Here is a 17,029-nt window from a genome sequence, read left to right on the forward strand (position 1 = left end):
GGAGTAGGGCCTTCAGCCGCTCTGCTCCCCAGCTCTGGAACACTCTCCCCCTTGACCTCCGCAACTCTGACTCACTCCCACACTTCAAATCCACACTCAAAACTCATCTGTTTAGACAAGCCTACTTAGTCTGACCACTACTGCATTATCCTCTTGTACTGCTTTTAACTGATGTATTTTAACCTGTTTTTATGTTAGTTTTTAGTTTGTCCTAATGCACCTTATTGTAAGGCGACCTTGAGTGTCTAGAAAGGCGCCAAATAAATAAAATGTATTATTATTATTATTATTAATGTGGGTAAGGGTCAGACAATGAAAACAGTGGGGCATCCCAGCCCAGACAAACCTTTTAGTCACGTCGTGATTGACTACATTCAATTAACACCAAGTGAAGGGAAAAAATACTGTGTGGTAGCGGTAGACATGTTTTCAAAATGGGTTGAAGCAATGCCCACGAAGCACCCAGACAGTAAAGGGGTGGCTAAGCTTCTACTGCAAGAAATTGTGCCAAGGTGGGGGATACCAGGAAAAATCTCTAGTGATAATGGGTCACATTTTGTGAACCAGGCCATTTCTGCAGTAGAAGAATATCTAGGGGTGTCATGGAAGCACCATTGCTCATTTCATCCAGAATCGAGTGGGGCAATCGAGAGGAAAAATCAAACTCTCAAAACGAAACTGTCAAAAATATGTGAAGAAACAAATTTGTCATGGACAAAGGCACTAACCATAGCACTCACATACATGAGAATGAGACACAGAGGGAGAGTAAATCTGTCCCCCTTCGAAATCCTTTTTGGGAGACCGCCACACATGGGCTGAGAACCACACAATAAAAGAACATTGCCTGACACTGCCTTGTATGAAAATGACATGTTGAATTACTGTGTTGAACTAGGTAAGGTTTTCTCTGATATATCTCGACAGGTAAAATCGGCTGTTCCAGAGGTGGCAGACGGACCTCTGCATTCCATCCGCCCAGGGGATTTCGTGGTCATCAAGGGACCTGAGAAGGAAGCACTGGAGACAAAAAAGGTGGCAAGGGCCATTCCAGGTGCTACTGGTTACTCACACAGTCGTGAAAGTCGCAGAGAAGGTGCCGTGGATCCATGGAACGCACTGTCGAAAAGTGCCGGAGCCATTAACGGAAGAGCCATCCCCTACACAGCCCGAGAATCCAGGTGTTCTAAGCAACTAACCTGGGCCTGCCGAGTTGCTAGTTTTTCAATCCAGAACTACAGCCACTGGGCAAAGGACGAAGAATTATGCTCAGATGATCCAAGCATATTAGGGGTGGTGAGAACACATGCACAAGAACATTTCTTGGCCTGGCATGGTAATACCAGGTGGTGAATATGTAACCATGAGAAGAGTTAGAACACGGGACCATGCTGACCCAGAATATATAACCATGAGAAGAGTTATTTTACAGGACCATGTCGACCCAGAAAGCCTTAAAGGAGAATGTGGTGTTTCTCAATGTGGAAAGATTTTATGTAATAATAAATTGCTTTCAATTGTCAAAACTGTCTCAGTCCTCTTTGGGAAGAACGAACCTGTGTTGTCTGAGTATTACTTATCCTGGGGTGAAAGGCAGAGGTGGCGTAGTTGGCTACATTGAACATTTTATTCGAGTTTTATTAATGTGAACTTTCTTGCTGCTTATCTTAGATATTATTTCTCTTTTGGCCCTTACCATTCCTCCACACATGCAAAGCAAAGAAACAGTTTGCCAGTTAGAGTTTGCACATATCAGTCACAGTAATTAAAGTATGTATGAAATCATTTAAGCAGAAACAACAAGCATGTTAATGCAATATTTACAGGCTGTGATCGTAACGATTACACTAAATAGAAAATCTGTCAATTTTGTATGTTGATTCAGAGTTGGAGGGCTTCTTGCCCTACTGGATGCAAACTGGAGCTGATGTAATCCCGAGGTAGAAACAGAAAAGCAAATGGAGAATAATTAGCATAACTGCGGCTCATAACATTTCAAGCAAGATAATCATGTGCATCTCATCTATCTAAGACTACAAGGTTATGATATGCATTATGTGAATGTTTGGCTATGAGTGTGTCATGGAAAGGGAAATGTAGACAGAGGGCTCAGTTTGACCAGATGAAAGAGTGATGGAGATTCCAATAGAGAAAGAGCGACACGCGTCATAATCTGAAAACCACGCCCACACCGGGGGGAAAACAGTCCAACCGTCTCCATTGACTTTGTACTGCGTGAAGCTGCCTCCTTGTGCTGCTATGTGACAGGGTGTACAGAAAACAAGCTAAAAACCCAGAAATAAGTTTTTATAAGCTGTCGACCCCAAAAAACAAGCGTTTAAGGAGACAAAAGTGGATACAGGCAATAATACGTGAAGCGTCAGCTGGAACGAATGGGTAAATTGTGGGGGTGCAATAAAGTATGCACTAAAAATACACTACGTGTGCAGTAAACATTTTGTTACTGGTAAGTCAAATATCCAAATCTCAATTTATATATTATATTTCTGTAAGCTAAGCTATGTTAGTTAGTTCTCAGAGTAATGACACGTCTCTGTCTCAATTGTTTGTATCCACTTTTGTCTCCTTAAACATACATTTTTTGGGGTCGACAGCTTATAACGTATGTCTGTGTTTTTAGCTTGTTTTCTGCACACCCTGTCAGATAACCCTGTAACACACAAAGATCATGGGCCTCATTTATGAAAGAATGAACATACGACAGAAAACTGGGCGTACGGACGTTTCTACACAAAACTTGGCATTTATCTATTGGCCCATTTTGCCGATATGTTGTTTATAATTAATATTATGATAAATTTGTGTTTCATTTTATAGTTTAATATACAACTAAAATAAGCTAGACTATAGTATTTAAAATGTTTGTCATTTTTTTGTTTCATTTACCTGTATTTAGAATACATATAAATGAATATAATTGTTTGCTATTACAAGGTTAATGGGTGTATTTGGAGTACGATCAATTACATAACAGTAACATAGAGCGCTTTAGGGTTTATTCTTGACTCTTGATTCCATGATAAGGTAAGGTTTAGGAAATGACATTTAAATTACTTTGAGACTCTGAAGCGATAGAGTAGCCTAATAGGCTATATGTAAAATTATTTTATGCACTTAGGTGAAAATTGTTTACATTTCTTTGATTTATGCACAATTGAGACATGCATAAACCAAAAATAATTCCTTTTGTAAAACTTACTTGGCAATAAATATCTTTCTGATTCTGATTAGGTTTTAAAATAGATATTTAATTCATGGTATGAACAATTTAGCTGAATAAATTGATGAAGTTAGACTTTTCACTAATGCCTGGCTAAATCAGTGAACACTGAAAGACATCTGCAACATGGCCAAAATCTCAGTAGGGGTTCAGCGAAAAATCGGCAGCTGGCAGCAGGAAGTAGCTGCCATTGGCAGCTGACGTCAGCTGCCGCTAATAACTGGAAGTCGGAGGTGGATGCCGCTTTTAGCAAGGCAAATAAATTATTATATCAATGTATATATATCATTTTAGTACTTATTTAAATAAAATACTTACATTTGTAATTATTTTGTAATTGATTTAAAAAGGTTTATCAAATATAAATTAAGTAACGAAGATCATAGACACAGTACAAAAAACAAACATTAAGCTACACTTGAAATTATGAATTTGAACGTGTATAAATGTGTACATGTTTGTCAAATAATGAAATATATACATAAATGAATGCCTATATAATATTGTATTTTTATTAAACGTACAAAAACATTCATTAAACAAATAATGAATGTCCTGTCTAAAAGAAAAAAATAATAATAATTCTCAATGACCCAAAAAACATATTTTGCTATCATTTAAGGTCAGTTTAACATCTGTAGTATTTCCATACATTCTTGTCTTTGTTTTATAAAACAGCTATAACTTTAAAAACAGGCTTGATATTTGTTGTTCTGAAATCAGAATGAACAACAATTCTGAACTAGATGTTACAGTTCATAGAAAAACTAAGTTTCTAGTGTTAGGGAATAACAGCTTAAAGACCCAGGACCAGATATGATGAAAGAAGACCAGGAGTCGTGAGGTTCAATCAAATAAGTACAAATTTACTGAAGAATAGTTTCATCGGTAGAGCCAGGCATCAAATTCTCACGGGGGTCGCAGGCCAGAGACTCTACTGTACACACAATCTCACACCAGTTGCATTTCTGAAGGCATGATTGACATCAGTACATACATGTTGGCTACTTCTCATTGGCAAAAGAACAAAGTTAAAACAATTCTACACTTATGTACAGATAGGAGGGTAAGTCGACATTGTCATCCGAGTCCAAGATGGTCCGGTGATGACCTTGGAGGTCGTAGAAAGGCGTCTTGGGGTCAGCTGTTGCATATTACAAGACCTGTACAGAGCATTCAACACACACAAAAGCACAAGGGAATCGCAGTTCCTCCAAAAATAGTACAGATAATGTTCACTTTAAAGAAATACACATAAAAGTACAATTCTGTGAATCAGATCACATAGTGTTTGACCCCTGAAACCTTAGTAAGAAAGACAGATGTTAGAAAAAGATAGACAAGTTAGAAAGAAAGAAAGAAAGAAACTTTAGAGTAATGTTGCTGTCAGAGCATAAACAATATCTGCAATATGAATAAGTTACGACGATCAAAGTTCAAAGCAAAGGGAGACTTTTTTTTTTTTTTTACAGAAATCACACACACACACACACACACACACACACACACACACACACACACACACACACACACACACACACACACCTGAAAAACAAAATTAATTGGGATCAGCCTGATGTCTTTTGATGACAATTATGGATGTTGGGTTATCCGTAAAATAAAAGTTATGGGGAAACAAAACCACTGTAATAACTTACCATTAGCATGAATACACCGCAGTCCACAGATCCCAACTGAGCTGGAACACCCTGGAAAAAAAGAAATCTAAATGGAAAAACTAATATTTTATTTCTACACTAAAGATAGCAAAGAAATCAAAATTGTTGCAACATGAAATCAAACCCTTATTTTTAACAAGCTTCCAAGATCCCGGATCCATCTTTATTGCAATTGAGCTTAAAAAGACGAAAAAAAAAAAAGTTTGTTATTTTATACACACGAGAGAAAAAGCAGGTGTAATTTATTTTTTAAATGCCACTGTCTATTCCCATCTAAAGCCAGAGAACAAAGTGTTGAACTGAACCACTGGACTAATATGTAAAACTCTGAAGCCCGGTTTCACAGATAGGGTTTAGATTATGACAAGATTAGGCCTTAGTGCAATTAGGACTTTTATAAATATGCCTTAGAAAAAAACATTACTGTTGTGAATCTTAAAAGAAACAATGGCACTGACATTTTAAGATATGCAAGTGTAATTTGCTTTCAGTTAAACTTTCAGTTAGTCTGGGACCAGTTTGAGCCTTGTCTGTGAAACTGGGGGTGAAAGTTATATGGAAAAAGTGAACAGTTCCAGTATATCTTGAATAGATATATATAAAATAATTTAACATACATACATATACATATCACATACATACATACACACACACACACACACACATACATACATACACACATATTCTGGTCTCATCTGGTGATTGGGTCCCATCCAAAACATAATCAAACAAAGAAAATAGACACTGAAATGTCAAATTTTCGATACAATCTAGAATTTGTATAAAAAAATAAAAAGATAAAAAAAACAGTATGCCTTTTGCCTGCTTTGATCAAGACAGGATATAATACATTTAACATTATGTTCCTTATGTGAAAACATACCAGTGAGTTTGGATGGATTTGCAAATCTGGGGTTTCCTTCCTAGCAGTATGTTTGTCCATCCCCAGCAATCTGTGACAGGCTCTGGTGAACCTACAAAAAACAGAAGTTTAGAATATGGTGAAGTAATGTTGATTAAAATGGTGTTTTGTATTAAAACATGGCACATTTGGGATATGTTTTGTTAGCGTTGCACGTGTATCATCAAGGCTGAGCTTGTCAATAATTCCAATAAATCAGCATGAGCTTTATTCTAATCAATAGATTAAGTTAACATGTTAACAAACGCTAATATTTAATGATAATGGTAACGTAGTATTTGAAGTTAATGATAGCCCCTCACAAACCAGGAGCACACGGTGCACAAGCTGCGTTTCTACAAATGATTAAATTAACCAATTCAACTTAAGTAGTCACAGATACACTGTCTCTAACATAAAAGTTAAACTCCAACGTACAGAGCAACAATTATTTATTAATCTGATAATATATACGAACTTACCGAGCCAAACACCGCCGCCATTACTGAAGATTCGCCGGCGCCACCATTGGCTGCTGTCGCTTGACTTAAAGTTAAATGTGATTGGTTGCTACCACGTTGGACGATACTGATTGGCTGTCACGAAATAGCAGGTCCCTCCTAATATGGCAGGGCTTCCGGCTGTCAACGGCAGCTACTTCCGGCTGTCAACGGCAGCTACTTCCTGCTGCCAGCTGCCGATTTTTCGCTGAACCCCCTCTCCAAAATCTTGGGTAGGTCTATACTTTATAATTTTTTATTAATTTGCAACATGGTAATAGCCTATCATAAACAGGAAAATCTCTGTTTTGACCTGATCAGAAGGATAAACTAAAATCTAAAATCTCCTCTGGTTTCACAGCTGCACTGGCAGATTTATGAAATATTTAGAAATATTGTGTCTTTCTGCCATTCCAGGAAATGTCGTTTTATGTCTTTCATTTTTTTCCAACCTCGATTTTTTTTTTTTTTTTTTTGTGACTTTTTACATGTATAAGGGATTAATTTGCAATTGCGACCTGTACAAATGTTTAAGACAGTGTCTTAAAAAAAAAATCGAAACATTATAAATTTTAGAAATGTATTGAGAGTGAGGAGTCACGTGCCGACTTGGGTTGATCTGAGCCTGTCGGCCATGATGGTAGGAGACGCTATCGGTTGCCAGGGGCAACGCCTTCAGAACTACACAGAAGCGCGACTAAACATTCCAGAGCTCTTTCATTTTTGCGCATTTATTAGGCTATTATTATTAGTTAATAATTTTTAGTTTTTACTTCCAGGCATGGTAAAACAGTGCGGAATTGCGAAAACCTCCTCTACTACCGAGTTAACAACACACGTAAACAATGATGTTTTGCCGCTGGAATCCTGCCAACATGGCGGATCGAGGGGAGGGGCTCTATACCGTGACGACAACTCCTCACTCTCAATAGGTTTTCACCATTGCTGTGTTCAGGATTTTTTTAGGCGGAGCTAAAACGGTGGCTCGATGACGCACTGGAGCCACTGAGCTCCTGGCCCCTCCCCAAACAACATAACTAGAGCACACATTCGCATCAGTTCGCCGCTCAATCGCGAGTTTCTGTGGACTACCATCGTTTAAGTAAGTACATGTTTCCTTTTTGTGTAACGCAATATTATGTTTACATTGTTTTTAGTTTATCTTTGTAAAATCTGTAGTCATCTTTGTTCTTGCCTTACTAGTCAAGCTAAAGTAAGGCTAAAGTAAGTTAGCCTTGTTTACAAAGTTGCCGCCATGTTACAATTCACTTTCTGTAATAGCTACTTTGTTTCTTCCAGGCGTTGAGTTTTTCTTTTCTTCTAAGATACGTATGTTTATACGAGTGTGAGTACGTATGTGTTTTAAGTTAGTTTTGGTCAGTCGAATTAATTCATAACTGTTTTGCCTTTGTTACAGTAACTTACACACTGAGGTTAAGCAATGTTGCTAGTTACGTTACATGTAGAAATGTAACTAGCTACAGTAGGTAGCCAAAGCTTTGTATCTAGAAAGACTTAAGTATAGCTTAAACTTGGTGTTTTCTAACAAAGCAGAATGATATAGGTTGTTTAAATTATTTTGTTTGTCAGATAAAAGTATGCTGCTAGTTCAGTTCACAATGTAGCTACAGTGGCTAGCAAGTGTTAGCTAGCACGTGCTGTGTTGCTACTGTACTTCTAGGATTTAAGGGGATTATGATGAGTTATATTTATCTGAAGTGCTGTACTTTTTATGTTTGAGGACAGTGCTGTTCACTTGAATCACTACACTGAATGAGTACATTTTATTTTTTAACAATTTCACTGTTCCACGTTTGGCTGATGGTTTTTTTTTTTTTTTTTTTAATACAACATAGCTACTGTATATTCCTAACGTTAACAATGTGGTTTTGTTCACATTTTCTTGCAGATACCTTGACCGGAGCATAACTGGTTAACTTCACACAAGAGACCTACTGTTGGACAATCGTTTTGGCTTTAAAGGTAAATGCATTGTTAGTTACAATGTCTAGTTACTGGGCCAAAAGGAGACGAATATTGAAAGGAGTTGAGAGGGACAAACAGGAAATTGCAGCTGCAAACGATGCTCTACTTGCTGTTATTCCTGACTTTGACCAAGTAAATCCTCCTGTTAATGAACATCAACATGGAATGGCTCCAACAAGCCATGGACAAACTGTAACCCCTGAAGCACAGGAAATAACTGTTGATGAGGTGTATGAACCTGGTGAAATTTTTTCCTCAAGCACAGAAGATAGTGAGGAGGAAGAGGATTGCCTAAGGACACAATTGGCAGGGTGGGCTATTGACAACATGATCCCCCATGTGGCACTGGGTAAGCTTTTAACCATTTTGTCCAAGGATCATCCAACCCTTCCTAAAGACCCAAGAACCCATCTGAAAACAGTGACTTGTGTTAAAACAACAGAACTCTCAGGTGGTGTATACCATCACTCTGGAATTTAAAGTGGAATACTATCGCAGTTTTTAGTGTCTCCTGAATTGCAGAAGTTGACGTCAGTTTCAATGCAAGTTAATGTTGATGGACTTCCACTTTTCAAAAGCTCAAATGCCCAGTTCTGGCCAGTTCTTGGTTTAATTGAGCAATACGTGGGTAATGTCCAACAAAACAAACTTCCATTTGTCATTGGTCTCTATTATGGGAAGAAGAAGCCAAGCAGCCTTCACTTTTTGAATCCTTTTGTAGAAGAGGCACAGCGACTTGAAGCGGAAGGAGTTCTGTTTGAAAGGAGAGCACTTCCTTTCAAAATATCAACATTTATCTGTGACGCCCCTGCTCGTGCACTTGTTAGAAATGTGAAAGGTCACAGTGGATATTATGGGTGTGACAAGTGTGTTCAAAAGGGGGTCCACTACGAGAACAGGATGACCTTTCCTCAAACAGATTCTGCTCTAAGATTAGACCATGCAGTCCGTGACGAACTTTCTGATGACAGTCATCAGTGTGGAGAAACGCCATTGGCATCGTTGTCTGTTGGTTTGGTCACCCAGTTCCCACTGGATTATATGCATCTGGTATGCCTTGGAGTGACAAGAAAGTTGTTGCATCTTTGGCTAAAGGGACGGCGGCTGACAAGATTTTCGCCCAGCATGCTAAAAGAGCTCTCCAGAGTACTCCTGACCTTCACACCTCATGTTCCGTGCGAGTTCAACAGGAAGCAACGATCCATGGAAGATGTTGAGCGTTGGAAAGCTACTGAATTCAGGCAGTTCCTCTTGTACACTGGACCAGTCAGCTTAAAAGGCCTTGTACCAACTCAAGTGTACAGCAACTTCATGCTGCTTTCAGTTGGCATCACCATCCTACTGAATGTGTCCCTGTGTGCTGACCTTGCAGACTATGCACACAGAATATTGGTTCTCTTTGTTGATCACTGCAGCAAGCTTTATGGAAAAGAACATGTGACATACAACATGCATGGATTGGTGCACCTCAGCCAAGATGCCAAAAAGTATGGTGTCCTTGATAACATCTCATGCTTCCCATTTGAAAACTTCCTTGGGCGTCTGAAGAAACTGTTGCGCAAGCCTACACAACCACTGGAGCAGGTTGTTCGCTGATTGTCGGAGAGAAGTCAGCACAGAAGAACAAACATCTCCAAAACAAGGTCCTTGAGAGAGCACAACCATGGACCACTTCTCAACGGTCTTTCTGTGAAAAAGCAGTATGAGGAGTGTTACTTTCAAGACTTTGTTGTGAAACGTTCAGAGGGAGACAACTGTGTCCTGTTGGAAAATAAAGACATAGTTGTTATACAGAATGTCGTCGTTGATGAAATGGACAACACTTTGGTCATCTACAAGAGGTTCCGGAACATGGTCGATTTCTTCACTTACTCTGTGGAATCTTCCAAGCTAGGCATTTTTCATTTATCTGGCCTATCAGATACACTCCGCTTTACCCATATAGCAAATGTGCAGAAGAAATATTATCTTCTTCCTTGCCCGGATGGAAAGGCTGGTTTTCCGTTGATCCACTTGTAAAAATTACTGCTTTTTTGAAGGGGTGAGAATTTAATTTAATTTATTTTGCCTGGAAATTAATAAATGTTTACTTAATGCACGGTTTTCTTCTATTTTAGATGCTGTTTGCCATTGTTCAGTTTATTGATGAGGAGGATCAGCCATTTGCAGTGGTTCCGCAAGTGTGGCTCAGCGAGGGCATGTGCTATTGGCCCCCATTTAACCTCCGCAAAAAAGACAAAGGCAACAATTTAGCCATCCGCTGCACGCCTCCACACAGCACCGTAAATGCACCGAGCAGGTAAATGGGTCTGACTTGTGCATTTGATTTTCCTGCATTTCATCTGTGTATTTTCTTTGCCTGTTTATGGTGGATAACTGACTTTCATTCATTATTCCCTGCTCTAGAATCTTGGCAAGAGGCGATGAGATATTTGGTGCGCTTCCAAACAGGTTCTAGCGTTGAAACGACGGACGATGACAAGAAGAGAAAGAGAAAGAGAATCTCAAATTCCAAGTACAGACCCCAGGCCTCTTCTGATGAAGAGGAGTCTAGTCTTCCAGATGCACCAGCAGTGCTGTCGTTTGGACAACCTCTTTTGAGCTTTGAAAACATTGTTCCTGGTAACAAGGTTTCAGTGCTGCCCGATGCTCCAGAAGTTGCATCGATTCCAGAAAACCAGGAAAATGTTGTGCCATCTGTAGACTTCAGAGCTGGTATGTAAAATTGCTGTGATGCTTGATTTGTGATCCTGCCACTAAACTATACCCTTTGTTAGATTTTCAAATTTCTGTTTCCTCTTTCTCAGAACCAGGTTTCTCCCCAGAAATCCAGACTCCACTTCACAGAGCCAAGAGTTTGAGTACAAGTAAGTGATGTTATTTGTGACGTTTTTTTGTCTTGGAAACTATTGCTTCTATTTAAGATAAGGAATCCTTTAATCATAATCTGTTTTTCATTAGGACACTTGACTGGTTACTCGCCGCAGCAGTTTCTGGATGAAAGGTGTCGAGGTGTGTTGTACATTCCATTAGCATTGCACAGTTCAATTATAGTTTCATTACTGAATATGCAATACTCTGCACTGAAGTTAAAGCTGTTATGTTTGCTCTTCCAGCTCGTCAAGTACTAAGCTTTACACCCCCAGCAGCAAATTTACCCTGGCAGCATATGGGTGAAAACGCTGGAGGTATGTAATATGTTGCGCTAAACTAAGTGTTCTATTTTAAATCCAATTCATTAAATGTATGCAATAACTTCAAACATATTTTTACGTCAATGATTATCAATAGGAGAAAGTCATCGCTCTGTAATTGGCCCTTGGACTCCCCTGGCATCTCGTGTACAGCATGAAGTTTTCAGCTATGAAGGTATATTTTAGGCCTATGTCTTAGTGTCCAGTGTTTTAAAAGTATTGAAAATAGTGCCTTTAGGTGTTTTTTTTGTTGTTTTGTTTTTTAATGTAGATTTCCAGAGACTCCAGAATGAAAAACAAGCCGTGATGGATGAGAACCAAGCCCTTAGGGAGGAGAACCAAGCTCTGAGGGAGGAGAACCAAGCTCTGAGGGAAAGCACTGCACGAGCAGGTAAGAACATGCACAAAAAAGTCAAACTTAGGAAAGAGTACGTGATGTATGTACAAAATTACCATATGCCTTTCATTTTGTAGCTTCGGATGACAGCGGCTCACTTCAAGAGCAGGTGAAGCAAGTTGGGACAATGTTGAAGACGTTTGCTCGCACTGGGCAATCAGGTACAACTTGCAAACAACACCTGTGGTTGTTGGTTTAATTCCCACTGGGGCCACCTATACATGTAGTAGACCTAGATATAAATGTCATAGTTTAGTAGTTGAGGGACCAGGACTGACTATTATTTTATTTAACCCCTGTAGGTGCAGATCAGACCTTAATGCTGCGACGTCTTGGAGAGTTTGGCGATGTTGTGCGTAGCATGGACAACAAAATGGACACTATGCTGCAACATTTCAGTGCCAATGTGTCTATTGGAGAGTTATCCCTGCCAGGGGATCTGTTACTCCCCCTAGACACCCAGGAAGATTTGGCGTTGCTTGACAACAGTTTGAGGCAGGATAAAGAGCTCCAGGAACGATTTGTAAGTGTGCTGATTTCGTTTATAACTCCATAGGGTAATCTAAAAAGTAGAATTAAGATTGTACACTGCATATTCTACAGTCTGAATCCACAGCCTGTCACATTTTATATTTATGTATGATAAGCTTCAGAGAAATGTAATTTGTAACACTTTTGGTTTTTGGCGATCAAATGTGGGAGGGACCTAAAGACAACCGTCTGGCGGATGCTTCAAAGTATCTTCTCTAATCACCTTTCCATCAATACAACCTGGACTGGAGTTGGGGATAAAGCATGTTTTAGAGACATGTTCCTGAAGACCATTGTTCAAAGTAAGTTGGATGTAAAAAAAAAAAAAAATGTTTAGTAGATGTGTATGGCATTATGCCATTCAAATGGAATGACAGATCTGTATTTTCTACAGGAGCCATCCGGAAGAACCCGGCAACCCAGGATGCCACTGATGAAGCCGTCCAGGTTAACGTTACGCGTTACCTGAAAGGAGCATCTGACCGTGAAGGCGGAAAAAGGCGCCGCACAGCTGAGAGGGACCCACAGCCGACCCCTTAAACCTAGGCTGACTACTGACACCCCAGCATCACTGACAACTGGAACCCTTTCTTTATCCTGCAGTCAGTAACATCAAGACCCCTATGGAAGCCAGAAGTGTCAGACTGCACTCACCCAATCCACAATTCACTGTGGATATTATCATAGTGCTTAACTCTTATTATATTGTTAAATATAGCTAGTAAATCCTTGTGCCACAGGTCAGCATTGCAGTTATATCTGTTCTACTACTGTTTTTACCTCAGTATTTTTTATATATATGTGAAGATGTTTATCACAGATAAAAGAGACATAGAACTTATTGCAGCACAGTGAAATCTTGTACCCCAGGTCAGCAATGCCATTATAATGGTCTATTCTACTCCAGAGCTTTATTCTAAATTATTACCATTTATCTTATTGTTAGAAATGGCTTGTAAATGTGATGTTATGCCTGAATTTATTTGGTGTCCTGCACATTCATTGGTACCAGATATACTCATTACTTATGTTTACTGGTAATTCTTTTCATCCCAGAGCTGACCTCTTTATATTATTAACAATTATTGTAAGTGTTATAATTTGCTTGTAAGCTAAGGCTGTTTTTTTTTTTTTTTTACAATTTTATTGGAAACCTGCATGTTCTTTTGTGTGTGTGTGTGTGTGTGTGTGTGTGTGTGTGTGTATATATATATATATATATATATATATTTTTTTTTTTTTTTTTTTTTTTTTTCTGTTATTTATATTTCAGTGATCTGACATCATGTTTCAATGACAGTTACTGTACTTTGAAATGTGGAATTAAAACGTCAAATGGAAATTTGTCTGGTTTGATCAATCATTATTCTTCATAAACTGCATTTTATATATATATATATATATATATATATATATATATATAAGCGGCGACCAATCGCTCGAAAATAGCGTTTGCCTCCGACGGGCCGCGGAAGGGCCGCCTTTGATATAACGGCGGCGGGACGGCGGTTGGCCCGCGGGCTGGCCGCGGAACGAAGGCGGTAGGAAGGCGGCTGCCGCTTTTAAAAAGCGGCTGCCGCCGGCGGTGCACCGTCAAACGTGTTTGCGATTACGCCATTCTGACGCTTCTACTGCCGCCGGAGCGCCACCGGCGGTCTGCCGACTCATTGCTATCTGGATGCACTTTTATGATGGATAGATGCACTTTTATGATGGATAGGTGCACTTTTATGGACTTCCAAAGACATATACCCATTCATTGCCATTATAAAGGTTGGAAGAGCCAGGAAATGTTTTAATATAACTCTGATTGTATTCGTCTGAAAGAAGAATATCAGATACATCTAGGATGACATTTTTGGGTGAACTATCCCTTTAAATGAAGGCACAAGGCATTGTTTGTTGCCCACAGAAACCTGATCCAGTTCAAGCTCAAGTGTTTCCATCCTGTTTTCCTTCTCTCTGCTGTTGGTGCTCATTCATTGAACCTGATAAACTGGCCTTTATTATCCACTGTTTCATTGTACTGAGCAAACATACCATGCTTACACTCCTTTAGGGTTTTTATCTACAGCATGTTTATGGAAGAATCCAAATAAAGGTATCAAATATCTTTGATATCCATCCAATTCTCACTCCACCCAAATTACAAATTATATCTGTAAAAGGAAGTTTGTCAAAATGATCAATATTTATTGAAATATTATCCCATTTGTGATTTACATATGACATCTAGTATAAAAGTAGGGAAAAGTGCTTCGTAGAGCATCACTACAGCATTACTGACATTTTGACGGCACATTCTGAAGTAAACATGTAAGTATTAGCACATCCCTACATTTACGTGTATATTTTGTTTTGTAACACTGGCAGATCTTTACATATTTAAATAAGCAACACAAATCTGCAAATCTAATGAAAAATGACCAAACTTGCAACAGTAACCATATTTACACCCACTTGGCTCATGACTTTATTAGCCCAATGTACACTATTGCGCCATCAGCCCATATCATGAAGCAGAGATAAGGCCGTGATATTAGAGATAGACTATACTACTGCCCTAATGAAAGACACATTTTGAGCAAATATAGCGTTATTAATTCATGTGCATCCATACTCTCAGTGGTGCACAAATTAAATAAGTTATAGTATACAAAAACCTGAAAAGTTTCACGGGCTCACACGAAAGTCAGTAAATGTTTTTTTTTGTTGATGTCTCAATCCCCAAACATGACAGATAAAGGTACGGATATTCAGCATTCCAACATGGCCGTCAGCCCATTGAAGGGACCGCAGCAATAAATGTTTGTCTGCTTCCCAGACAGAGAATAAAAACCTCTAAATAAATCAGCCTATATGAAAGGGCACAGAGGCTGCACGTCATTGCAGAGTTGTGAACTTTTGCAGTGTGTTTCTGTATTTGGTTGTGTTGTGAGTATTTGGAGCACACATGTGTTGTGAGTATTTGGAGCACACATGTGTTCTGAAACTGATAGAGATGTTTTCTTAATTTGCGGGTGTTTTTCTATTTGCATGGAGGAGGGGTGCAGGGAGAGGGAAGCACTGGAAGGCACTGAAAAACATGTTATATAAGATGTTTGAGATTTTCCACCAATAGAAAGAAGGCCCCGAAAGAGATGTTTTTAACGGTGGCGATATCACGAGGAGGGGCAAAAAAAGAAAAGATAGATATAAGGATGCCCATTGGGTACCAAACGATAAGAAAAAGGTATAAGACATGAAGTCTGGCAGTGGTAACTTCAGATTAATGGCTGGCATATCACTTTGTTGATTGTTCAATAAAGTTATTTCTTCTGAGACCTGGAACTTCGACACTGAGAGCTTCCTTTGAGACCCGAACCAAAAACACGTTGGATTTGCCACAACAATTCATTCCCAGGTTTACCATGGAAAAGCTGACACTTCTGCTTCTGTTCATGACATTCTCTCAGGGGGACGCAGCAGGTTACTATTGAAATAATTATTGTTATTACAGTGAGAGCAAAGAATACATTTTATATTCTTCCAAGAAATGATGTACTTATTTGAGTAACTTAAACAGTTTATGATATTTACCCAATATTAACCCTATTTAAAGTGTTTACATGACATGTTGTTGGGTTATTAAGCATAATCAATGATTGTGTATGTAAATACTCTCACTGTTTCTTGAATATTATATATACAGCTGATGGCTGCCCCACTGGATGGTCTGCATTTGGACTGAAATGTGTCAAATTCTTCGCAACACAACTTGACTGGATGGCAGCAGAGGTAATGTGCTACTGACAGCACTATTATAGTTATGCAACATATGTTTATGCACAAATTTGTTCTTTAAATGACATTTTCTGAAGTTCTTGATAGTGAATCTGATCTGACTTGAAGAATCTGATCATCAATTAAATATTCCGATATGTTGTTTATTGAAATGAGCTTTAAATAATAAGTGGTATATCTTAAATAAGCAACACAAATCTGCAAATCTTATGAGAAATGCCCAAACTTGCATCAGTAACTACATTTATTTATCAGTAACTTGGCTCATGATTTATTACTTATTCCAGGGTTTTTATGAAATGTTTGGATTTCCTAATCTTTGTGTATTATTTCATCTTTAAATACACTCACAACAATGAGCCACTCACAACACACCACATTCTGGTGCAATAACTTGTTCATAAGTTCAATTAAATGATTGTAGAATTTAAACATTTTTTGTATTGAACTGCACATACAGAGATGTAATGGGAAAGAAGGATAGATTAGTTTGAAAGAAAGAAAGATTAGTTAGAAAGATAGATAGATTAGTTAAAAAGAAAGATTAATTAGAAAAGGAAAGAAAGATTAGTTAGAAAGAAAGAAACATTAGTTAGAAAGAAAAAAGTATTAGTTAGAAAGATAGATAGATTAGTTAAAAAGAAAGATTAATTAGAAAAGGAAAGAAAGATTAGTTAGAAAGAAAGAAACATTAGTTAGAAAGAAAAAAGTATTAGTTAGAAAGATAGATAGATTAGTTAAAAAGAAAGATTAATTAGAAAAGGAAAGAAAGATTAGTTAGAAAGAAAGAAACATTAGTTAGAAAGAAAAAAGTATT

The 17,029-nt window shown here is 38.4% G+C and overlaps 2 protein-coding genes and 1 long non-coding RNA gene across 4 annotated transcripts in view; 2 read left to right on the plus strand and 1 right to left on the minus strand.

The window, feature by feature from the left end:
- Positions 1–4,159: 4,159 nt before the first annotated feature.
- Positions 4,160–6,440, minus strand: LOC311298465. The gene is made up of 3 exons (XR_014628964.1): positions 5,804–6,440; positions 4,900–5,097; positions 4,160–4,404 (listed from the first exon to the last, which is right to left on the minus strand). It is a non-coding gene; the product is annotated as an uncharacterized lncRNA (long non-coding RNA).
- An 848-nt stretch (positions 6,441–7,288) lies between these two features.
- Positions 7,289–12,454, plus strand: LOC311297893 (uncharacterized protein; the record flags this gene model as incomplete). The annotated part of the gene is made up of 10 exons (XM_084420367.1): positions 7,289–7,423; positions 8,231–8,304; positions 10,714–11,022; positions 11,115–11,174; positions 11,269–11,319; positions 11,424–11,495; positions 11,599–11,676; positions 11,773–11,892; positions 11,976–12,059; positions 12,201–12,454. Exons 3-10 carry the CDS (start codon positions 10,731–10,733, stop codon positions 12,452–12,454), a joined length of 1,011 nt encoding a protein of 336 aa, XP_084276493.1. The 5' UTR covers positions 7,289–7,423; positions 8,231–8,304; positions 10,714–10,730.
- A 3,157-nt stretch (positions 12,455–15,611) lies between these two features.
- LOC311298339 (ladderlectin-like) overlaps positions 15,612–17,029 on the plus strand; it is a 166,963-nt gene continuing 165,545 nt past the window's right edge. The window contains exons 1-2 of one of the 2 annotated variants that reach the window (XM_084421166.1): positions 15,612–15,897; positions 16,121–16,206. In XM_084421166.1, the coding sequence (XP_084277292.1) occupies positions 15,840–15,897; positions 16,121–16,206 (144 nt within the window). In that variant the 5' untranslated portion in view covers positions 15,612–15,839. The remainder of the gene's footprint in view (positions 15,898–16,120; positions 16,207–17,029) is intronic. The other variant, XM_084421165.1, reaches the window with a different exon arrangement.

Source organism: Rutilus rutilus (genome assembly GCF_951802725.1).
Source record: "Rutilus rutilus genome assembly, chromosome: 10".
Taxonomy (NCBI): domain Eukaryota; kingdom Metazoa; phylum Chordata; class Actinopteri; order Cypriniformes; family Leuciscidae; genus Rutilus; species Rutilus rutilus.